The sequence below is a fragment of the Fukomys damarensis genome, unplaced genomic scaffold (assembly GCF_012274545.1).
Source record: "Fukomys damarensis isolate Sample0158 unplaced genomic scaffold, DMR_v1.0_HiC HiC_scaffold_19, whole genome shotgun sequence".
Classification (NCBI taxonomy): Eukaryota; Metazoa; Chordata; class Mammalia; order Rodentia; family Bathyergidae; genus Fukomys; species Fukomys damarensis.
Window position 1 is genome coordinate 45,982,034 of NW_022900931.1, and position 25,451 is coordinate 46,007,484.

A 25,451-nucleotide genomic window follows, 5' to 3' on the forward strand; every position below is an offset into this window, starting at 1 on the left:
TTTCAAGTCTGGGGTCACCTTGTACCACCTGCCATCCTTCCCAGAGCCGATTTTGTCCTTATCTCCTTCATCTAACAGTCGCTTAGCAACAACAGCTCCACCTCCTTGCGTGCCTCCCTCTTTCTCTACTCCCCCCTCCCCTTCTCTCTGAAATAAAGACAGTGTTTGAGGCTTGGGAATATCTTCTCAGATAGTGGTTTGCAAACTACGGTGCCCATACGAGCAGTATCAGCGACCCTCTGGAACTTTGTTAGAAATGAAAAGTCTCAGATCCCACTCAGCCTTCCTGAGTTAGGAGCTCCCGATGGAAGCCTGGCTTCTCGAGTCCTTCCAGGTGACCCTGAAGCAGCTGAGAAGTGAACGGTATGGCTCCAGGTTCCTGGCCTTCTGCGTGGCTTGGACATAGCCAGCTCTACCTCCACCCCCGAGGAAGACAGCAGGCTGGACCCCTCCTGTGTGACAAGGGGAGATCGACTGCAGGCGGAGTGGGCTTCCTAGACGTTAGATCCTCTGACAGGTGGGATGGGGAGAACACCTCTGCCTCCCCAAGTTTGGGCCAGTGTGTGGGTGAAGGGGTCATCCTCAGCCCTTGCTGATACACAGTAACTTCCTGGAGCCTTACTTTGTGGCTCAACATTGTGCTGTTCAAATACCATTTGTGGCTCTTTTGTTTCTCAGAGAGAGAGGAGCTAGACTCAGAACCCCATTGCTTCCTATGCTGCAAGACCAGTCCTGACCCCATGCTCTCCATCCCCACCCCTCCCCATCCAGCCAGAGTCCAGAGTCCACCAGGCCTTTGGGCTCAGAAGCTGGGACTTGCAGCTCACCACTGTTCGCTCTAGGGCAGGGGAGTTGTAGGCGACTCTCACATCACTCCCAGAATGCCCTCCCCTGAGAGAGCAATGAGCGACCGGGCAAGTCTTTGTGTTGTCTGAACTACTGTTCCTTCTTTCTTCTTCTCCCTCTCCCTTCTTCATCTTTCTTCTTTGTAGCAGGGTTGAACCCAGGACCTGGGTCACTGAGCTACATCCCGACCTTTTTTTAAAATTTAAGTCTTAATTTTGAGACAAGGTCTTGTTAAATCAGTAAGTTGCCCGTGCAGGGTTTGAACTTGTGCTCCCCCTACCTCAGTCTCCGGAGTCCTGGGATTATAGGCCTATGCTGCCATGCCCAGCTTGAGCTACCATTTTGTAACTGGAAGAAGCAGGTGAGCCCCGGAAGGCTTCTCCTTGCACACATGGTGTGCGGGTGTCCCCTGGATGGCACTCCTGATCTCCCCATCAGGGAGAGGCACATAAGGGGATGAGGAGGGCACAGTCTCACTATTGTTGGTGGGAGAACGAGGAAAGGAACTGGTCTCCTGTCTTCTGCCAACCTCCTACTTCCTCCTCCAGGGCCTTGCACCACAGGCACCAGTCAAGAGAGGAAAAGAACTGAGCCCCCTCACTGCCCAGTGAGTGACTGTGTTCAGTGTCTTCTCCCTAACACAGATGCCTCCACATTTCACACTTAATGTGCTGACTGTCGTAACCCCAGGAGTTTCCTCAGTACAGAGCTCCAGATAAGGTCTCAGCACAGCGGAAAAAGAAAACAGGCAAACAACTCTACCAACCAGCACTGGTGCCTGGATCAGGAAGCTAGCTACAAAGTAAACACACTCTGCCAGGTGGGTGCTTTCCAGGGTAATCTCATTTACTCTCATGATAACTTTTTTGTAGTATATACAATCCCATTTTATAGATGAGAAATTAATGTTCAGAAGGTGTAGGAACCTGGCTTATTAGATCCTCTCAATTTTCTCTCTGGCCTGCGCCAGGGAAAGCATAATAGCTAAAAGTTCCAGCCAAAGCTTCCAGGAATAAGGAAAGGTAGAGCTGTTCTGTGAGATCCTGCAGCTCACTTCCCAAACACTCCTTCCTTTCCCAGCACTGTTATTTTTTACTTCTCCGTGTTCTGGGGAGTCAGGATTGCTGTGCTGTGCTGTATGGCAAAGGTGCCATAATTCCTTCCAGGTAAGGACAGAAAGCAGCACTTTTTGCTTCTTATATGCAGTTTCATAATGGTCCTATTCAGGCTCCTATCGACTACTACTGGTTTCAGTTGGAAGTCAGTGAAATTGTATAATCTTGATCTTAGTTTTGTTAGGATGCAGTAATTCTAAAGCACTCAACATTTGCTGTTGCCACCCATGTATTCTAATGATATTTGGAGTTTGAAAAGATCTGGGGTCTGAAGAGACTTTTTTCAATGGGGTGGCTTTCCTGCCTTAGCTCTACAGACACTTTGGGTGGGATAATTCTTGGCTGGGGGAGCTGTCTCGTGCACAAGATATTTAACAGCATCCCTGATTTCCACCTACTATGCGTTAGGAACATACCTACTGATGGTAAAATCTGATCAGTTGTATAGTCTGACCTGTAAGGCTGTTTGCACAAACCCCACTGTGGGCACCACCTTCCTCCCCTCTTTCAGTGAGGGATCCCTTAGCGCTACACCCTCGGGAACCATGTCACAGAGCTGATTCTTCCTGGCTTGGGAAGTGGGTGGAAGTAAGAGGCATAGAAGGAGCAAGTGAAAAGAAGAAGCAAGAAAAGACAATGGAAAAGCGTTTAGAAATAAGAAAGGTTTATTTAGCAAAAGCCACTAGACTAGTGACAACGTCCAAGGAGTAAGTGCACTTACATTAGCAGAATCTTTTCCCAGAGAGTTGATCCAATGGAATTAATGACACAATAGTTTTGGCAAGTAGAGGGCTAGAGGGCTAGAGGGTAGGAGGGTAGGAGGAAGCAGTCAAGCAAAGAGTAAATAAAGCAATACAATTCCTAAACAAGATCAGTTGAGAGAAGTGAGCCAAGAAGAGGTTTTACAGATAGCACTGATACACAGCAGGGATATAAGGAATATAATTTTCAGTCCCCACACACCTGTGAGACCTTGTGTGACCAAGAGTCTGTTGGCACATGAAGCAGGCTAGGGCAGGCACCAATAAGGGAAGGCCCCCTGGTGTCCACATGTTCTCCACATAGGACACAGTAGAAGGATAAAATAAGGGGAAGGCAGGGTTGAGTTAGCAGATTGAGAAGCAAGGAAGGAAGAGGACAGAGTAACGTCACTGGGAAATCAGGTCTGTAACATTCCCTTCCCTTCCTGTCCAGTTGGCCCCAGTGGAGGGTTGGTGGCTAGTAACCCTTCCAAGCTCCTAGATTTGTCCTTGGTCTCCCATCTCCACACGCCAAGTGTGCACATATTTGGGTCACCCTGGGGAGGGTGCCATAAAGGAATGAATACTCCAAAGAAGGTTTGAATCAGGGAAAGTGTAGGGCTGAGGCAGTGGAAATGAGGTCTTAAACAGGCCCCAGTTTAACATCATACGTAACTAGTCTTTCCATTTCTTTCACCTTCCTTCCATTTCCTTTCTTCTTTCCCTTTATGAGCTTTCCAAGACCATTTAGAAATTGTCTTCCCCGTCTACTCCCTAACCACATGCATACAAGACTCCTCCAACCAAAGTTCATTCATCTAATCCTCTAGTTCTACCCTTAACTCCTGCTTGCAGGAGACCTTCTACTCCCTTGTACACTCAAAGCCTGATGGTCTCAGAGGTCTCAGACTCATGGAATCCTGGGTTAGGATTTCATAAGCTAAGTAGGCTCAGCCAAACTGGATTTCTGATGGCTGTTCCTTTGATCCCGTGGACCTAACCTTCCTGGTTCTTCTTCCCTCTGTGTTTGGACCTATTTCCAATGCTTAATTAGAAAATGTAGCCAGCTGAACCATGTCTCTCCAACTAAATGCATGTTAGGAAAAGGATAAACATCTATTGTTGATTCAGTCATCCCAAAGATCCTCTTTGTCTTCTCTTTAGTCACTTCTCACAAGCCTAAAACATATCCTTACTTTCCCTTATACATGTGCACACATACACACATGCGCACGCACACACACAGGGCACCTCATTCTATTTCCATGAACACCTGGATGTACCAGGGGAAGCTAATGGAAAGCTGCATTTATTTTCTTTAATTTGGACTTTCTGGTCTGAAAGAAATCCAAGCATGGCTATAACAGAGGGCAGCACTTGCATTTATATCAATTCTAAAGCAAAGTTGGGTTTGAACTCCATCTGGGACAACTACATCCTTATCAATGGGCCTGCTAGGCTGGTCGGTAGACTGTAGGCTGGTCTGTAGCTTGTGGTCTACGAGGAAGACTTCTTCCTCTGAACATAACACTCAAGCGTATCTCAGCTCTCTCTTCAGCCATCTCAAAATCTATTGTTAACAGCCACTTGTGGCCTTACAGAAGCAAAAGCAGCTTTTCTTCATGGGCCCTGCCAACCTGTTACCAAGTAGACATCCCTAGGCCAGTCCAACCCAGTAAAAGATAAAAGAGTTGCACACTGAACTTTTTCCAGGTGTGCTCAAGGCATGCACCCACAGAGAGGCAGGCCAGGGTGGCAGGACTGTGGTCTCGAATCTAAGTGGGAGTGATTCTGGAAGAGTAGACAAAAGTAGTCTCAACTGTCAGTTTATGTCCATTTTTGTTTTGTAGTAAAAAACCAGTCATTACCATCTAGTGGAGTGGATAGGAGGAGAGGTAAAGCAGGGCTCTCTGGGTCTCTGAGCTTTCAGAGAGGCCAAATGCTATAAAATGTTTGGCTGGCACAGCAGGGAGGCGGGGTACTTCCCGACCTCTATTTACAGGAGCCAGTCTGCAGGCGGGAGACAGGCTGGGCAGGGCTTCCAAACTGAAGAATGACTTGTGGCAGCAAACAGGCTGTCCTGAGCCTGGGCTCTCACAGCAGGACCTGAATGAAGTTAATGCTCTCACACTCCCTCTGAACCAACATCCTGATAGAGAAAATTTCACAACCAGTTTCCTACAATAGTTTATCCACTGCAACGTACGACACATCCCAATCCATACAGCAAAAGCAACAGCCTGGCTCTTGCAACCCAGAACACTCAACATCTACAATCTCAGCAAGGGTCTGGGAAGGGATTCCCCTGTAAGGTCAGGGAAGGGTTAGGCAACTGGTAGCATCCTGATATCCAGAAACTGAGTACCCGAGAAGGTACCAATGGCTTCCCTTTATGGTCGGGACCATGGAAACAGGGGAGTCAGGGGACCCCTGAAGCATCAAATGACGGAGCAGAGGAGTCTGACAGTGCAGCAGGTATGGGGGGGTAATCTTCCAGCAGCCCAGTAATGTTGAAGAGGGACCCTCTCCCACAGCCATGGGCCCAGGAAGGCCCTGCTTCTACCACCTTTGAGTCACAGCAGAAGACAGCTAACTCACCTCTGGAGTCCAATTTCCTCCCAACGTCCTAATCCCCCTCCGAAGCCTTCACCACTATCCTGGCTCCTGGGGGTTATCCTCAGCAGCACACTTTCCCTGGGCACCTCTACCCAGGCAGCGGCCAGACACAGCCCCTTGGCACCTGGCGGTGTCTCCTCGCCCCACACCTACACGGCGATCTCATCATCCAGGCTGTCGCCCAGCTCCTGCCTGGGCAGGACATTCAGCAGGCGCGGCAGCTCCTCCTGGGACCACGAGTCGCGCTCCTCGCTCTCGTCTGTGTTGGACTCATACTCCGAGGCGATGCCTGACTCTCGGAACTTGAGGAGCTCCAGCCCCCCCAAGAGAGGCTCCCCCTGCGCTGGGGGCGGGGTGTCCTCCGAAGGGAGGAATCGGAAGCACTCCAGCTTCACCAAGCAGTCGTGCCTACCTAAGGGGCTGCCCGTAGGGGGCGCAAAGTCAGCCAAGCCTGCGCCCAGTGGCTGTGAGGAGTGCAGGTCTTGCGGCTTAGGGGTCATGGGGTCACAGAGCACCGGCAGGGCTCCCGAGCGGAAGGTGATCTCCAGCAAGCTGTCCTGCGAGCCCACTGTGGGGAGACAAGAGGACAGGGGGCAACATCAGGCAAGGTTCGCTTTTGGAAAACCACGTGGGATGGGGGTGTGGTTCACTGGCACACGCACAAGGTCCAGGTTCAGTTCCCAGCACCACCAAAAAAGAAAGAAAGAAAAAATGATTTCCAAGGGACCTTCCTCCGCACCCTCAAGCACCAGCTATACGGAGCAACTTCCAGAGGCTGGCAAAGACAGCAAGAGAACCACGTGATGGTTTAGGAGGCCACTAAATGCCTTGCCTGGGGTTTGTGGCAGAGAAAGGGTACCAGCTCAGTACCAGCCTCTGGGAGGCTGAGGCAGGAAGATCCCAAGTCCGAGCCCAGCGATTTAGTGAGACCCTATGGCAAAATTTTTAAAAAGGTGGGGGGTGCTAGGGATATAGCTCAGTGCAAAGGTTCTGGGTTCAATTCCTGTACTGAAAAAAAATTTTTTTGATAACCTTTCTGTAAGTCAGCATTAGCTAGGACAGAACAAAACCTCAGTAAACCAACCTCTGGACAAGCCAGAGAATCTTACAAAATGGTGAAGTGGTGACCAGCCTTTGGGCCTTTTCTAAAATACAGACTCCCATCCTTGCCCCAGCTCTACTGATGAGAAATCTGTGGGCCCGACTCAGTGATACACTATTGTTTTGATTTTTTAAGCCCATGAGTTAGTTTGGGAGAACTAGTGGTACAGATTGGGGAAAAAAAATTGTTTTGCAGCTAGATCAGGTTGTGAATCTTGGCTCCATCCATATGACCTTGAGCTAGTTACCTAACCTGTTTCCTTATCTGTAAAATGGGTATAACAACATCTACCACTATAAGGATTAAATGAATTCATAGGTATAAAAATACTCTATCACCACTTCTGGAACTATAGGTGACCAATGGATATTTGTAAGTCCACCATTGCCACAGACTCTGAGCTTGCACAGAGCCCATGGGTAAGCTCAAGAAGAAGGGCAGGAGATGTGCCACCTCTTACTGCTTTCCCAGCCTGGAGGCAGCTGGGTGCACAGGCAGCACCCCTGCCAATGATCAGCACAGCTGTCTGGCTACAGTGACTGCTGCCTTGTCTATGAAGCAGAAATATGGCTATCACCTCTTGCTGTGCAACAGAGTCGTGAAATATATAGTGCAGGGAGTCAGCTTCTAAACAGTTTGAGATCTCCCAAGAGAGCTCACAGAGAACAGGGCACCCAATAGGTGCTCCATATACTTTGAATGGAAAAAAGCCTTCTGAGCAAGAAATGGGCTGCCTTAGGATGTACAGTGCCAAAGCTCCTGTCAGGTAGAGGCCAGATGAGCATGTGGCAGTGACTTCTAGGGACACTAAGGGCCTGGGTGGTTGTGAGATTAGCAGATGGCCAAACAAAGGGCCAGTTTTCAAACAAAGAGCCTGTTTTCCAATGGGCAAGGTCAGGGGTCCAATAAAGTTTCCCCCAAAGCCTTATGGAAGCGACATTTGTTTCCCAGAGCATGCACACAGAAGTGAGGGAGTCGGGCAGGGCCCTGGCTTACTGGCATTCTGTCCTGACAGCTTCAGCTCCAGCTCCTGAACCTGCTTGACCAGCAGGGAGATGTGCTGGAGCATGTCCTTGTTTTGCAGCAGGAGCTGGTGTACACGAGCCTGGGCCTCCAGCCGTGCTGCAGCCTCCGCAGCCAGTTGGTCCTTCAGCAAGTGAACCTGCAGAGAAGAGGAGACAGGCAGGACACAGGGAGACAGGACAGAGAGGAGAGAGGGATGTGAATGCAAATAAGGATTGCTGTGCATGGCTGAGACTAGAGACTCCTTCTCCATTCAACTGAAGATGAAGACTTGGGCCAGGGATTTAGCTCAGTGGCACTGTGCCTGCCTTGCAAATGCAAGGTCCAGAGTTAGATCCCTAGTACTGGGGGAAAATAAATTAAAAAGAACCGGAATATTTAAAAAAAATGAAGACTTGCACAGCAAAGTGGACACCTGGGCTTGTGGCTCTGAAGCAGGAGCCAGAGAAGCTGGGTCACCGGGCCTGTGATTCTATGTGGGAGGCCATGAGGTGTGACTCAGATACCACTCTGCATCCCATGCCGAGGGGCAGAGACAGCACAGAGCTGCCCGCCCCCCACAGCTGCCATCCCTACCCCGAGAACGCCTTTAGCACCCAACGCAGCACTGCCCTGTTGAGGAGGGTACTCCTGTCTCATTTTTCAAAAACAAAAACACAGAATAGTGTTACAGCAAACTCCACATAATCTTTCCTTCCCTCTTCTTGAGTACAAGTGTGAAGAGGATTATAAAGCATAGCTGCGTGTAGTGATAGACACCTGTAATCCCAATACACTGAGAGGCAGAAGCGGAGGCGGGAGGAGCACAAATTCAACTTAGCGAGATCTGGTTTCAAAACGAAAAATAAAAAAAAGGACTAGGGATGTAAATCACTGTTATATATATATATATATTTTTTTTTGGTACCAGGGATCGAACTTGTGTCCTTTCTGTTTGTGAGGCAGGCGGCGGAACCACTGAGCTAAATCCCTGACACTCAGTACCATATTTCTAAATTAGAGAGCTGGGTATAATAAGGTCTTTCTTATGTCTGTGGGGACCAGCTTCTCGGCCTGAGCAGATCCCTTGTATTTTCCATGGAGGCATTTAAGACAATGATTTCTTCTTGGAAGAGGCCAAATGTTTGCTGTGTGACTCATAGCAGGGCCTCCTGGCACCATCAGAGGCCACACTGAGGTAGATCATCTACAGCAAATTTCTCATCAATTCGGGGCCTTTTGAGGGAAGAACAGTGGGCAGCACCACACTTAGCAGGCTCTGCGCCAATGACATCTAACCGCCTCTGAGTGTGTGATTCTCATGTGAAACAATTCAGTGGCAGGAGATGGGGACACAGTGATACTCTGGTTCACAAACTTAATTCTTTCCATAGTTCTGGTCACAAACTGAATTAAATCTAATTCTGATTCTAATTAAACTAAGTCAAAACTAATTCAGTGGTTAGGTTCAGATCATGACCAATTTGCTTCGTGACCAGAATTGTGGAAAAGAAATAAGTTCGTGAACCAAGGCACCACTGTATCAGACCTCTGGCTTGAGGAAACCAAGTCACCTGGCCAATAATAATGTCCACACATATACACTTGTCCTAGGAAGTGAATAAGGAGTTTCCTGAGAGGGTTTCAGGAGGTCCCTGAAGGGAACTAATAAGTTTGGGGAACCAGACCAAGGAAGTTTATCAGGAAAAGGATTTTTTTTTTTTGGCACCAAAAGCATGGTATGGACAAAGGGCACAGGGTCAGGATAGACGTGACGTAGAGGGGAAAGATGGTGGAGGGCAGTCACATTGGCTGATTCTCTTGCTCAGATAATTCCTGTTCTAGATATCTAAAACTCAGCAGTCGCTCTCTACAGAGTCACTTTGAGTCAGGAACCATCTTACTGAGTCTAAGGCCCTTAGTGGCCCCCATACCTGCCCCTCCTAGAAGCCCGTATTAGGAAAATTATACTCGGGTACAGTGGCTGCTTCCCTCTCAGATTTGAGGACCTGGCCTTGCAGCTGGCTTTGCTATCGACCAAGTGGAGCCACTAATGAGATGAGCTGCCACTTTCTATGAGTGGCTCCCTCAGGATAAGCCGATCCTTCTCCCAGGGAGATGATGCCTGAGGAATCTAAAGTAAATCTGTCCTCCAAAAAGCACTGGTAAGGAAAGAATTGGCATTTTGGTCAAGATGTCAGCCTCTTTACTGTTTCTTATAAAGTAAAGAAAGCTCTGGAGGGAGGCAGGGAACAGAAAAAGAAAAAAAAATTCTTTTTTTGATACTGGGGATCGAACTGGGGCCCTTGTGCTTATGAGAGAGGCAGTAGAACCACTGAGCCAAACCCCCAGCCCTGGAAAAAGAATTTTATTTGGGGTGGGCTGGGGATTTAGCTCAGTGGTTCCATTGCCTGCTTCACAAGCACAAAGACCCAAGTTCGGTCCCCAGTATCAAAAAAAAAAAATTTATTTGGGGTATGAGATGGTGGGAGGCTATTAAACCTTTTATCTTCCTTGGAAATTGAGGGGTGGAGTCCCCTAAATCCTACTGAATCAAGAACAGGGCAGTTCCTATGGGCAGCTCCCAGATGTGCCTGCAGAGGATGGACCCAGTCAATGCTCCATCTGCTCATACTATTACTTATTCAAAGTAAGAGTATCATTGAAAGGAATCTACTAAAGCAAGGAGAATTGTTAATTATTCGTTTTCTATTTTCTTTGGAAACAGAAATGTCAGGCAGAACTATGGATCCCACTTTTCAGTAGATGTAAACAGCAGAAAACACTGCATACCACTAGCTGAGGTCTATGGAGGGCGCCTTACACATACGCTATAGGCTCAAGTCCCTAACCCGTACTCTGAAAGCTTTTCAGTAGATGTAAACAGCAGAAAACACTGCATACCACTAGTGAGGTCTATGGAGGGCGCCTTACACATACGCTATAGGCTCAAGTCCCTAACCCGTACTCTGAACATTCTGACAGAACAGAACATTCAAAAGCACCAGACCAGGAGCTGCCATGCTCGAGTCTGTTGGACTCTCCCTAGGTAAATGTAGCTACTTTGCTGCCCCCTGGACCCGTTTCTACATCTGTAAAGTGACGGGGCTGGCTAGCGGCTCAGTCGATTCTACATAAAGATGGACACAGTGATCGTTACTAGAGGACATTTGCTAAAGGCTCACTGAAGAAAAGTCTCCAGTTCCTCATCGGGACATCTGAGAATCAGACTTGAGGATGAAGGAACTTGAGTGGCTCCTTCTTACAGAAGCCAAAGGAACAAAGAAAGAAGCTTCTTTTATAGGCATCGAAGTTCCAACAGTAGAGCGCTATCAACATATAAAAAGAGAACTTTGAATCAGATGCTCCCATCACGAATGTCCTAGCACTAAGTGCCAGGAGAAAACACTCCTGAGTCTGAGTGTTCCTCTTCCCAGATTACATAAGAATTTTACCTCTGCAAATGCAGTTACACCATTTCAAGTATTTTCAGACCCTGTGAGTGTGGAAAGCACATCCTGATGCCACTGCTCAAAACTTACACTAATGAGCCCTTATTTTGCTGCACCTGTCAAAAGTGAAAGCAGGCATAAGGTTCAAACCTCAGCTGTGGAAACCTGTGCTACAAGAGAATCCAAACCAGGCCAAGTGGAGAGAAAGCAGCCTGGATTTCTTGGAACTGTGAAGAGAATGTGAACTTGAACTTGAAGCCCTGAAATGAGGCAGCCTTCCTCTCAGCCTTTGTCGAGGCTTTGTGCCATGGCTCTCTGTGCTTTGCTTCCCCATTCATAGGACAGAGCAGAATGTACCTCCTCCTCCCTCCCAGACGGGATCTTCTTTTGTGTTTAGCATGCTTTTCCTTCAAAGAAACACCTTTCATAAAAGGAAGGCATATTAATTTCAGTGAAGGCACATGTAGGGTCTCCTTTCTACAGCTGTGTCACCTTTGGCAACAACTGTTCTACTCACAGACCGAGTCAGAACACAGCACACAGTGATCTGGCACCAAGACCATCCTCAGTGCTGGGGTCCATTTCTGCAACCTGGCCACGGCACAGCATGCATCAGTTCAACCCTGCACCCTCCAGTTTTACGCCACTTCCCACAGTTCTGACACCCACCCTCAACCCACCCCGCAACATCAGACCATTCACTCTCCAGCCTACTTGCCTGGACTCCAGCTCCTCCATCAGAAGTGGGGGCAGGGCCAGGCTGAAGTTAGGGAGCAGTGGGCACATGGAAATGGCAGTGGAGAGAACCAGAGCAATTTGCCCACACACATACACACACATAAGCAGAGGCAGGCAGCACTGGCGCTGTCTCAGCATGCATATTGCAGGGATTTGGGCAGTGCACACCAGGGAGCTGGGGGCTGGGAAAAGCCACAGGGACAGATGCTAAATCTAGGGCCTGTGGTGGGGATGCACAGCATTTTCAACACTGTTCCTCTAACTAGCTATAGCACACACAATGGCGAAGCATAAATAGCCAATTACTTGTTCCTAAACAAGCAGAGGTGGCAGAAGGTAGAAGGAAAATCTTTAAATAGCAATAATGAGCTGCACTAACGTTTTCCCATGAGCTAGGCCAGGAATTGGCAAACTGTGAACAGACATGGCCTTAATCTTTGCCAGACAGCCACGATGCCCAGATCCATTCGGGAGCCATGTAGGCCCAGCCCACAGCCATGCAGGCACCAGCGACATCCCGGGTTGGATTCAAGGCATGGCTCAAGTCTCATCCACACCCTTGAACTTCAGGTCTATCCAAAAGCAGGAAGCTTGTGCAGCCAGGCAGGCCCCATGCTGGGTTGGGAGAGCAGGTCAGAGGGACTTGGATAATTCACTATTTACACATTGAGGCTTGATCTGGAAATACTTAAAAGAGTTGTCTGAACATCTCCTTTGTCTCTATACCTTTAAGGCCTGGGCAGGTCCCTTCAAGACTAGCTCTGAACAAATTTAGGGTGAGGCTGGGAGAGGTCTTGAGGGCTTAGATCAAATCCGAACCGTGGAAGAGACCTAAGTCTCATCTCAGTGGCAACTGCAGAATGGGGCAGGGGACATGAAAATGCAACAAGTGACTCCAAGACTGCACCTGGCTCCAGACACTGAGGCTCCATCCTTAGAATTGTATTCCGGAACAACATAAGAGTGCGTGGATGCTCACAGAGAAAGGGAAAATATGCTCCTACCTGCAATGCTGCGGACTCAGTTTTACTCACTGAAATTCTGAGGATTGCTGGTAGTTTAATGAAGAAAGTCAGAATTTGCTTTTTGCTTGCAGGAGAGTCTGACAGAAAAAGTACAATCTGACCTCATACTGGAAACTGGAATCAGTCCTGCTCAGGCAGAGAAACCACACCTGCTATAGCTGGGTTTATTCCAAATGTGTCAGAGACACTAAGATGATCTATTAACCGCCTACATATCTTATTAATTGTTTTACTCAAGGATATGGACGCTAATTAAAAAAAAAAGCCCTTGGGTCAAATCCTACAGAGAGAGTGGAAGAATGTGCAAAGAAACCCTTAACTGAAGGCTGCTTTAGGACCAAATCCACCTATAGGAAGTCCAGCTGAGGGAATAACACTCTGCCTACAAGAGCAAGATGCAGACAGAAGGGAGGCAGGGAGAGGCTGACTGATGGGGAGTCCAGGGAATAATAGAGGAGCATGTTCAAGAAGCTATCAGATGACCTCAAGGTCCTGTCTAATCTGAAGATCCTGGAAATCCACCACTCTACCCAAAGTCAGGACATGGATGTTCAATGGTGGCTCTTTGGTGGCATTTCATCCTGTCACTGCTTGTGTGAGGCAAGCAGGGCACTGCCAGCTTCATCCAACAAATTCCAAAGGAATGAGAGGCTAAGGCAAACCCCAGACATGACACTGTTCCCCTCCCCTGGATTCACTGTCTTCTAGGAAGGAGGCAATTATTTAAAACAGGCCGGGCTGAGAAGGGCCTCTGAAACAGATGCTTGATTCCATGCCAGAAAACCACTCTAGGGTTACATGCTGGCTGTGGCAGACCTGTAACAAGGTACAGGTCTTTCTGCTTTGTAGATTCAGTGTTTTCTTCAATCGCCGCAACACTCTCGTTGTGTGTTGGTTACACGTTTGCAAATAGTTTTTCTGAAATACTTAGCAGTTATCAGACTGGAAAGCCTTTCTGATAATATAATATCATGAATATGCATCAAGCCCAGTCTTAGATAAATAATAATTATTTGGCAATTGATATGCTGTAAGAGAAAAAGAATGATGGAGAATGGATTTCTTTTCAATGGGACACTTTGGGAAATGATGTGTCTCAGAAAACACCCAGTGCTGGAGAGCTCAGGCTTTGTGCTCCTGTCATCTATCAGGCTAGGGAGGGAAGGGGGATTCTCAGATTGGAACACCATTATTAACCACAGGAAATAAATTCTTTTGACAAAGAGGGCTGATTTTTTTTCTCCAAGCCACTAATGATATTCCCTCCTCTCTACTGCTGTCTGGGAAACATCTGCAGATCCTCCTAGTACTACCACATATCCTTTGGCTTCATGGTCAGAATTCCTTTTAAAGGCTCTTGACCCTTCAGGACAATATCCCACTGATTCAACTCTTCTGAAACTGGCTGCCAAAGTCACCCATGCGGCTGGTGTTTCAGGCCTGGTTGGTGAAGAAGGATATAACAAGGCCTTTTCAAGGCCAAGTCACAGCAGATCTGGTCTCGGCTAAGCAGCTGGATACTTCCTCAAGATGTATCACCACTGGAAAGGACAGCTCTGCCTGGGAGACTCACTCCCCCCAGGAGCCAGGAGAAGAGTACGCAGATGACAAAACGAGGATCAACAAATGCTTTCTGGAGAACTCTGTACCCTGGATTTCAGAACGCAGAAAACCAAAGCACCCAGTCTGGCCAAGTGGATTTAAACGCGTAAGCCTACAGCCGCCTTACCAGTCCTCTCACCATCTCTCCCAAATCCTGACTGCCCGATTCTCCTGATTATCTTCAACCACCCACTCAAGTGCTGCGCTTACCTGACTCGGCCCTCAGGAGTCAGGCTCTAAGTGGAATGGATGAATGTGTCTTCACCATTCCTGATCATCCAGGTAGAGATAAAGCTCAGACTTGTAAGTTCAAAATGCTGACTGCAGAGCCCTCTACAGAAAGGAAACAGGAGGCACTTCTGCTAATAGCTGGAGGAGGGAAATTTAGCTCAACTCTCTCCTACTAAGTAGAATTTAGTGCAACAAGCCTTCAGGGCACAAACACTACCTCAATCCGTTAGGTAAGCAGATTCTTCTCATTATGGCTCCAATAATCTACCTAGATTTCTATAAATTCAATCGCATTATAAGGAATTCCAAGGCTAGCACAGCATCAAATACTGCCTGGAATAAGTAGAATACAGGTCAAGGGTTGGATGCCTGTAATGGACCAGGAAGTTGAGATGCCAGGGTAGTAAGAAGTGTTTGCAAAGATGTTCTGCACAAATTTATACTTTCAGGTATTTTGAGAGTGGTATCTTAGAGTCTCGCTTGTCCTGACTCCCAAAGCATCCTTTCCCAACTTAGACACCAGGAAAATAAGATAGGAAAGGAAGGGTGAAATTGTGCGCATCTTTTTCCTTGTTAAGTCCATGTCATTATCCAACACATCCAGCCAAGCCAGCCAAGTCCAACTCAGAGCGGGGGATACATGGGAAACCAAAATGTGCCTTTCCATTTCACTCCCATCCCCTACCTCTCCCTCACCCCCTCCACTGCCCCATCTCCCCAACAAGCAATGATCCAATAGCATGAGCGATTCCTTATGGCTCCCTAGGTTTAAACCTGCCCTGAGCCCCTTGCTAGGGAAGGTGCGTCAAGCCCACGAGAGTGGAGCCTGTGAAGTAGGGAGGAGGCTGAGGAGAACCTGGGCCACAGCCACTTGTGTCTGCTGCTGCTGCTGCTGGAGGAGCTGCTGGAGGAGCTGCATCCGGTGGTGGGTAGACAGTGGGGTCCCGCTGCCCAAGCCTGGTGGCTTCGAGTTCGAGGAAGGCAGCAGCATGCGGGGTGAGGCTGTCAGCGTGGGGTCCTGAGGGTGGGGGGAGACCTAGAGGGAAACAGAAGATAGGACGTCACACTGAGGCAGGGCCACCCTTAAGACTGGACTCGGTGACGTGTGTGTGGGAACAGTGAGGGAGCCCACCTGGAACATATGAGCTAGAGACGGACTGGGATGGGGCTCGGGAGAGGAAGCAGTCGCTGCCCAAGCGTGGACCCCACAGCCAGGAAGGTGTTTCTGAAACTGATTCCTTGTGAAGAAAGACTGGTAGCCACTCCGCTGCCAGCTCTCACCCACCGCTTTGCTATCATATTCAACTATTGAGTTATTTGAGGTTCTAAACGTAGAGGAATCTATTTCTATAAAGATATATCTCCACCACCCCACTATGAGAAAAAGAGGGGGTGCAGCTCAATCTGTTCTTTCATTCTGTCCTTAGGGCTCCCTCCTCCAAGGTCTGAGATGTTTCTCATGAATCAGGCACTATAGGAAGAGGACAGGTGAGGGGTAGCTGCCTCCTGCCTTTCTCCATCTCTTTGTACAACGAAAACCACCAGGGAGGAACATTTGGACACAGAAAGTCAGATGACAGCAGTGTCTGGCTCTTCCTGCTGCTGGACACTTTCACTAAGGCTGCTGCAAAGGCAGCTCCTACGACTCAGGGGTCAGTGGTAGGGTGACACTTCATTTCTTATGGTTCTGTAGCTGGTCCTTTTTCAGACATACAGGAGGACAGCGCCTGGGACAGAGGGTCTATAAAGGACTAACCAGGTATCCAAGAGAACATCAGCCACTGCTCTCCTAACTACCCAGATTTCTCCTTCTGATGAGTTGGTCTGACAGCCTCCACCTGGGACAAGGCATATGCAGGGTAAAGAGCCTCTGTGATGGCTGCAAATCTAAAGGGACACCTGTTGGGCAGCAATCTTCTTCCTCAGTTTTTGTGTTTAGCTGTCTTTAAGTTCAGGTTTGGTCTTATGTTCTTAGTTGGTTTTTGTGTATATATGTATAGAACTATGGATTGAACTCAGGCCTTCACACTGAGATACATAACCACCCCTAACACCCTGCTTTTAATTTAAAAACCAGGTCTTGCTAAGTTTCCCAGGCTGGGCTCAGAATTGCAATCCTCCTGCCTCAGCCTTCCAGAGTACTGGGATGATAGGCCTTGTGCATGGCTAAACTCTTAGTTTTTAAATCTGGATCACGTTAAGGACTCTGGAAGCCTCAGTCATTGCACCTGCAGGATGCTAGGCTGGAGCTGATGATGCCTATCCTCAGGTGGTCTGTAGGTTTCTTACATGCAATGGGCCAGTTGCCAAACTCAGCAGTGCTGTTACACAGGAGTTTTAAAGGCACACAACCACGAGAGTATGCAGAGAGGCCTGAACAGATGCGGGGCTCTCTCAGCTAAGCCCCGGGGGAATTATGTGTATTCTGTGCAGAGATGAGATGTTGCTGTGGAGGGAGAAGAAAGAAAGAAAAAACTGGTGGGGTCCTGGGAGGATAATGCATGTCAAAAATGAGCCCCACAGCATCCCGACACATGGCAGTGTCGAGTGTGGCACATGGGGACCTTATCTGCAGAAGCTGGCCCTGTCAGAGGCCATGACACGCTCCAGAACAGCCACTGCAGCTGAGCAGCAAGAGCCAGAAGGCAACTCTGAGGGCCTGAAGCCGAGGCTGAGGCTGTGACACAGGCCACTCAGGGAGGCAGCAGGGAGGCCCTGTGCAGATCACCCTGATGAGCCACACCCTACCTACCTTGGAGTCTGAGTGGGAGCCTCCTTCCTGCCCTACAGCATCCAGGTCGGTCACTCCTCGGCTGAATTCCAGGACATCATTCCCTGGGAGCGGGACCTCCACTGCGTCAATGTCAGTCTCCTCTGCGGTGGCTGTGGAGGCCCTCTCGGCTCCAGTAAGCTGGCGACCTGCAGCGACAACAGGGAAGGGAATGGTGACATTCAAGAACAACGTCTTCCTTACCTAAAACTTCAGTTATGTCAGTCCTAGGGATGTTGTGGACTTCATCACAGTTTCACACATCTTTTCATTCAAACACATTAAAAAACCTTTCCAGCCCCAAATGCTATTCCTACCTTAAGGGCTTTTAAAGCTGCAGATGTAAAGGGAAACCTTTTAGTAAGCCTGGATGTGTCAGCTTTGCCAGGGTGGCACGTTTCGAGACATGGAGTATGGGGGTTCTGGAAGAAGAGGGTGTATACCCATCACCTCCTCCCAGCTCAGGAATGGATGCAGCCCAGGGAAACTGCTCTGGGTGGAAGTCCAGAGACATGGAGACTTGCCCAAGCTAGACGCAGGATGAGCTGTTGGGTAAGGAGCAAAGCATCTTGTTCCCTTGGCTCAGCTTCCTGCAGTAGAGGCTCAGTCTGAGGGGCAGGTCAGGTGCAAAGATAGAGGAGGAGCAAGGGCAGGGAGATCTGAGTCCTTTCTATCGCAGTGTCTACCTCCCAGCCTTCAGAGCCAGACTCATCCTTTCCCTGGAGCACATACCAGAAGAGGCCTGTGGGAGGTGACGGGGGTGGGAGGAGATGCAGATGGCAGCTCTCCTATGCTCCTCAGCTAATTGTTTTTACCCTCCACTTTTCTTCCTGTCCCATGTCCTTGATCACAAACATAGCCTCTTGCTCAATATCAAATCTAAGTTCTACTTCTTTTTTCTCTTCACTCTTTGCTTCTCTCTCTGTCTTGGACTCTCTACAAACACCTGATAGTTCCTGAGCATTTCATAGGAAATATTTTATTGTTCTGTGTTTGGGTTTAGGTCCGTCGGTATTGTATTCAAAAGTGATTTTTTGGAAGTTTTCAGAGACCAAACACTAACCGGAGGATGGAACAGGCTGCAACAAACGAGAAACACAGAGAGCTGACACCCCAGTGCTGAACCTAGTCCAGGTAGCCAGGCCTCAGTCATGTGAGAGCCTGCCTTACAGAACAAGTGGTTCTAGGACTTCTTCCCGTTCAAATCGACACAGTCATCTGGGGAGACAAGTCATCGGCATGCTTGTTTTTCCTCTTGGCTGTTCCAAGAGCCAGGAAGGCAGCCTATTGAGGAGTACAAGGCATTTAACAAAAAAGATGGCCCTGATGGGAGACTCTGCACTCCTTTGTGTGCCAGCAGGCAGGTAGCACAGAACAGCCTGTTCGCCAGCACAGAAGTAACCTTGACAATTGATCCGGTGGGCCAAGCGGAACAAAGGAATGACGGTGACCCTAGGATGATTCTCAGTAGGTAGATGCTGAGAACTGAGCATCTGGTCCTTCATGGCTTTCTAGGAATAATCAGGGTAAAATGGGCATTCATCTGAGCAGGAGAGGTTTCCACCCACCATCAGGTGGAGCTGGGTTCCCATAGTTCCCTTTGCAGCTGGCACACGGCATTAAACATGCCTGGCCAACCCCTTTCCCTGCAGAACTTGAGGTCAGGGCTGTATCCCATTCATGTGTCACCCAGGAATCTGGCTCCAAGGAGGTGCCCATAAATAGCAACAAAGGCAACAGTGTTGTGACAGGGTAGCAAAACAGGGGATTCGGCTATAGGAGGAGGCTGCCTCTCACAAGCCTATCCCGAAGATCCAAATAATGAAGACTAAAAAGGTCTGGACAGAAAGCTTGGCCCCATCCCTGCCAGAAGCTCAGATAGGATCAGAAAATCTCTCAGGTTCTAGTCCTGCCTCTGAGGGAGTCTTAAAAACCCAAACTGTGCAGCCATTCTGTCTATACTGGTGAACTCCAAAACTGTAAACCATGGGAACTTTCTGAGACGCTTCCTACCACCCAGCAGGTGCTCAGATGATCACATTTGGAGTCTTGTTTGCTTAATGGGTGCAGATCAGCATAGCAGATTGGTTAGAACCAGGAAAGGGAAAGCCACTCTGTGGAGTGTGTGTACTTGTTTCCCATAAAAGACGAGACCCGAAGGAGGGCCTCACAGCCAGCGGGCTTCTTCAGATCCCATCAGATAAAGAAGAAGATCTGGGAACCGAAACTGCTCCACCACCTACAAGCCTGAGAGACAAGAAAAGGCCTGAAAACCCTGAAGAATCTAGGAAACTTATGGAGTGGGGCTTTATAGCTTCCAAATTATGACAAAGTGGGGTACAACCAGGACTAGGAGAGGGGCTTGGCAATGCTGCTTTCTGAACTACTTATTTCAACTATTTCTACATGTACATTAAACAGTAGAAGCCATTCAAAAAATGCTCACTTTATTCCTTTATTCAATAAGCATTAAGGGCATGGAACATAAATATTAATGAGCAAAATCTGTGTTTTTAGTGCTTTCCAGCCTCTGGGGGAAACATGTAAACCACAGCTGTGGCCTGAGGGTACGTTACCTATGAAATAGAACCTAAGGTGCAGGGCAACAGAGAAACACCTAACAAGTGGGGGCTCAAGCTGTGCAGAGGAGAAACAACTCCTGAAGGAGGTGCATCAGCTAAGGCAGGTGAAGCAGCAGGTGTGGGGCAGGAAGGGCATGGGAGGGGGTGAGATGGGTGCAAAGAAAAAGTGGTACAAACATCCCGTGGTAGGTCAAGGGCACCATAGGGAAGAACTTGATGAAGAAGAGTCAGGATGGATTGAAAGCAGGCAAAAGATTTTCATTCTCTAAAATTACACTCTACAGATGCTGTGGATGACAGAGAAGCACTCTATGCAGGACACATGAGAGGGTAATCTAAGGGTGTAGCAGTGAAACAGAAAAGAGGACAGATTTGAAAGATCTTTGGGGGGGCAGAAATTGCTTGATGATGAACACTTAGGTGGTTTATAGTTTTTTTGGCCATTATTTTAAAAACTACTGTGAGAGCTGGGGGTGGTAGCACATGCCTGTAATCCCAGCATTTGAGAGGCTGACACAGGAGGATCACTGTGAGTTCAAGGCCAGCCTGGGCTATGTAATGAGATCAAGGCCAGCCTGAATAACAAGTGGGTCCCTGTCTCCGAAAAACTAAAAACCTACTGTGAACATTTGTGGACAGCTCTTTGTAGACAGATGCTTTCACTTCTCTTCATTTAGCACCTACGAGTGGAATAGTACGATCTCAGAGTAGATGTGTTTAACTTCTAAAGATCTACAAACGCTCTTCCAAAGTGGTCATTCACAGTATCATTTGTATGGCACTTTTCCCCTTCCCCAGGAGCATATGAGAGTTCTCACTCCCTCATTCCTTTGACTTCCTCTCAGTACTTGGTGTAATAACCACCACCCCCGCCATCAAACTCAGGACCTGGCACTTGCCAGGCAGGCACGGCCCCGCTGAGCTACATCCCCAGCCCTGTAGTTGGCCTTTTTGGCGTCTAGTAGGCCTAATTCTAGCAATACCAAGGTGGTTGGAATTTTCATTTTCCCAGTGGCAGATAATGTTGGTCATCGTGTCCCTCTGCTATCTCTTTATCATCTCTGAAGTGTCTCCTCAAATCTGCCCATTTAAAAAAAATGTCTTTACTGAGCTTGTTTTTTTCTTAACAGTATCTTTCAAAGAATGTAAGTTTTAAATTTGTAGTAGTCTTAATTTATTAATTACAAATCATGTTTTTAGTGACATGAGAAAAAATTTGTCTAAACCAAGGTCACAAAGATTTTTCTCCTGTGTTTTAAGGTTTTCATTTTAGGTTTACATTTAAGTTCAAAATAGCCACGAATTTTAAACATTTTGCCACATTTCACTTAGTTTATATCTATGCTTATTTTTTTCCCTGGTGCTGGGAATTGAACTCAGGACCTTGCATTTGCAGGGTAGGTTCAGTGCCACTGAGCCACAACCCCAGCCCTCTCCATGCTTATTTTTTCTGAACCATTTGAGATAGGTGGCTTATATTATACCCTTCTACTTCTATATACTTGAGCATGTATTTCCTAAGAGCACAAATATCCTTACAAACCACAAGGTATAGTTACCAAGTTATATAGTGAACTTGATTGATAAATACCGATAAATTTAATCCTTGGTTTAATCTGCAGTCCATCTTCCATCTTTGTCCACTTTCCCAGTAATACCCTCTATAGCTATGTTTTCCCCTAAGATCCTATATTGCAGTTAGTTGGTCCCTTGGGGCTCCTAAAAGCTGGAACATTTCCACAACCTTTGCTTTTCATGCTGCCAGTGGCTTAGCACTGTACAGGCTGGTTGTTTTGAGTGTCCTGTTGGGCTTTTCTATTTTCCCCTGGTGTTCTGGGTGGGAATATTATGGAAGTGAGGTGTCATCATCAAATTTCACATGAGAGGGACATCAGGTCTCTTTGCCCCTTTCTGGTGGGGATAATTTTGGTGAATGATTGGCAGGGTTAGTTAGACAACTGTCTATGGTCTGAGAGTGTTGGCAATTTGTGTGGGATGAGATTTCAAATTTCTCATTTAGGTGTCCTGATAAAAACTGGCATCCTATAGGGAAAATTCATCAGGAGTAGGATTGTAGGTAAGAGAATGAGTTCAAGTTTTAAACCTGCTGAAATTGTAAGAGCTTATATGTAAGAGTCAAAAGGAGATGCCATCACATTGCTGGGTATGTGCTACGGACTGCATGTTTGTACCCACTTAAAATTCATATATTGAAGCCTTAACTCCCTATGTGATCATATTTGGATACAGGGCTTTTGAGAGGTAATATGATCATCAGGGTGAAGCCCACATGATGGTACTGGTGCCATTATAAGAGCATGAGATATTTTCCTCTACAGCATGAGGAAATGCAGCAAGACAGCAGCTGCGTGCAAGCCAGGAAGCCCTCACTAGAAGTGGATGGCCTTGGACTTGTCGGCCTCCAAGACTGAGAAATAAAAGTCTGCTGCTTAAATGATGCACAGTGTTATATGACAGCCACAAAACATTAAGGGGGAGAGGCAGAAGAGGTGCCTGCAAAGTTTGCTGAAAAGCAGGTGGCAGAGAACAAAGGGAAAGAGTGTGCAGGCAGGGTCCCCAGAAGCTGTGGGAGATGAGCACCTCATTTCCAGGGCTGTGCTATAGAGCGAGGCTGGCACTTCCCTGCGCTTGGCTGGGAGTTTCAGGAAGATCTGGCAGGGGAAAAAATGGTACTCATTGGAGGCTGAAGAACTAATTGTAAGAATGGAGAGAATATAAGGAGGCAGACATTGAGTATAGATAAGTCTGCGGGAAGAGTGGCTATCATAAAAGAAGGAGGATAATAGCACCACAGGCTAGAGAGACATAGCAACAGAGAAGGTTCGAGTTTTGTTGTTTTTAAGATGAAAAGACTTAACCTTATTTATCTGCAGTGCAAGGAAAAATCAGGCCCCATAGAAGATTTAGCGGGAGATGGAGGAGCGTGAGATAACCTCAGAGGTTGAAAAGGAGTGAGAGGGGTAGGGTGCAGATGCAGGTGAAAAGGTCAGTCTTGGACTGCAGGCTGTCATTCACTGAGAAGGAAGCTGGGGACAAGGAGAAGGACTGCTGAATGGCAAAGAAGTCCATGCCACGTGTGGGGATCACAATGTGTTCACAGACCAATGTGTGGATGGGAGTTTGATCAGTGCTACTCACCATTACAGGGTTACAATAAATGGTTACTACTGGATAAATGCAGAATTGTGTTTTGACCAGGCACTGATATGGGCAAAAAAAAACCAAGGGGCTACCATCTCGGTCCAAAAGTGCCTGACATGCCACATTTTGCCTCAACAAACTGGTTACAAGAGTAACCAGTTAAACTTAAGTGGAGCTAACTTTGTTCTAGATGTACTAATTTATCATAACTATGCTAAGAGGTAGATACTAATACTGTCCCTGTGTGACACATAAAGAAACTGAGCCACACTGCAGGCTCTAGGGTTGGTGCTCTTAACCTTGACACCATACTGCCTTCCACACTTCGTCCAACCTATCCTCACTTACCTGCGTTATTTCCTTCTCTGCTTTTATACTCTCTAACATGATCTGGCTTATCTGTACCTCAGGTTCATGCTGTACTGCAGAATGTGAGCTCCTTATTGTCTTAGTATCTGAATTGAGACTGGCACAGGACATGGACTCGATAAGCATCTGTTGAGTGAAGGAAGAGACTAAAATTAAGGTGCTAAAAAATGGGGTCCGGGAAGTGGTGACCTGAGGAGATGCCAGAGCAGCTGTGAGAGAGCAGAAATGCCCAGGAGGCCAAGGGAGCTCGCTATTTGGAGAATCCAGATGTAACAGGAGCATCACAAACTATTATCCATCAAGTGCTCACTGTCTAGATGAAGAGTTTTTATTTTATAGTTTTTATTGGACGTATTCTATATTTAAAGCAGAACATAATGTTTTAGTATACTTATACGTAGTGAAAGGATTACTATAGCTAAGCAAATTTCTGTATCCATTGTTTACCCCTTTTTTCATAGATGTGAATCTGAAAAAAGGTTGAGTATATGGAAAAAGAGAATAAAAGGGTGGTTCCTGGGGTGGGGATGGGAGAGAAAAATGGGAAGATGCTTTTGAAAGGATGCAAAGATCCAGATGTACGGGATAAACAGGTCTAGAACTATAACACATATCATGGGGGCCCCTGGTTAGTAAAACGATAATGTATTCAGATTTTTGCTAAGAGAATAGACTGTAGGTACTTCTCACCCTGAGACAGACACACACGCGCATGCACAAGAGCTTTATCTGTAAGAAGCTCTATTCCTCCCCAAGTTTCCAAGCCCATGCACATCTTGCACATGCTGGACTGTCTCCCCCACTTCCAAGGGAACAGGCTTTCCCTCTGGAAACTCTCTCCATGAGGGGTCAGAGAAACAGCACAGGACAGGGGCAGTGGCCCCACCTGGCTCAGAGCTCCAGGCTGGGCCAAGGGCAACTGTTGCCAACAACCAGAAAATGAATCTCCCCCAGGGTAGGGAACAGTAGAGAGGATGAGGGAGAAAAGACAGGCGGGAGAGAGAGGAGGCACACACAATGAAAGTGAATAACATCATTAAAAGCACTGCTGAAACTCAGCCCAGAAAGCACTGACAGACATCAAAGCAGACAGCTAGGCTCAGACAGCACTTGCGCTTTCCAATTTCCAAGAGTAAACAAGTTTCCTCTGCACAATGAAGGGCTTCCCACCATGGCAGGGAGCTGCTCTCCTGCAAGGATAAACACAGGTTAGATGAAAAGCTCCTAAATGCAGAAGCCAGATTCTTGTCAAGAACTGTCAACCAACAGTTCTCTGGACCCTTAAGGTGCTGCATTACAGGAAAATCCTGGTGGAGTCAACAAACGCTCCCGGGGAGGCATTTGTGAAAAAAGTCGCATGTTCCTAGGCATTTACAGATGGTGAAAAAGTGAGTGAGGTGGTGGAAAGGAAACGCTAGTGGGATGAGGCCATAAGCAGCTTTCCCGAAAAGAAAGCTTGTCCAACCCCAGAGCCAACCTGTAATCCCAACATTACACAGCAACCAGAGGGCGCCTCCTCAATCACTTCACTTGGCTCTGTCATAAAATAAACGACAGTACTTCAGAGATGTCCCTGTCCCCTCCGCTCACTGCACAGACAAGGTCTATCTAGGACAGTCAGCCCTGGAGCCTGAGGAAGGCATATTATAGGACAGGCCCATGGCCATCGACTCGCATTCTCTCACCGCACCCTAAAAAAAAGGAGAAACAAAGTCCAGAGAAAGCAATGGAGTTTGCTGAGGACCCGTGGCAGGGTCAGGATTCAAGTCCTGTCATTTGGGCCTCTCTCAAGTGCACCACCCCAGCCCTCTGTCACAGCGCCTGCTCCCCTTCTATGATCCCCAACTTTTGTACGACCTGGGCAAGGCCACTATAAGACCCAGGTATCTGACCAAACAGCTTTCTAGAGGTTGCTGTGGTGGTATTTTAAAATGTGATTCACATATAAATTAGCAGATTAAATACTGCATAGTTTCTCTAGTGTGAGAAACTGAAAGTGTAAAAAAGGACTACAAGGTATGAAAGAGAATGTGAAATAGGAAGAAAAGGAGCAAAGGGGAAGGGGAAAGGAAAGATGGGATGGAGTTAACAGGAGAAAA

The 25,451-nt window shown here is 47.5% G+C and overlaps 1 protein-coding gene across 5 annotated transcripts in view; it reads right to left on the reverse strand.

Moving 5' to 3' along the window:
* Nos1ap (nitric oxide synthase 1 adaptor protein) overlaps nucleotides 1–25,451 on the reverse strand; it is a 298,049-nt gene that overhangs the window by 9,780 nt on the left and 262,818 nt on the right. For 3 of the 5 annotated variants that reach the window (XM_010616917.2, XM_010616908.2, XM_010616936.2), the window contains 5 exons: nucleotides 17,222–17,388; nucleotides 15,326–15,505; nucleotides 11,592–11,633; nucleotides 7,416–7,581; nucleotides 5,730–5,885 (listed from right to left, as the gene is read on the reverse strand). In XM_010616917.2, the coding sequence (XP_010615219.1) occupies nucleotides 5,730–5,885; nucleotides 7,416–7,581; nucleotides 11,592–11,633; nucleotides 15,326–15,505; nucleotides 17,222–17,388 (711 nt within the window). Of the gene's footprint in view, nucleotides 1–1,050; nucleotides 5,886–7,415; nucleotides 7,582–11,591; nucleotides 11,634–15,325; nucleotides 15,506–17,221; nucleotides 17,389–25,451 lie in introns of those variants that run through there. The other 2 variants (XM_010616926.2, XM_010616954.2) reach the window with 2 other exon arrangements.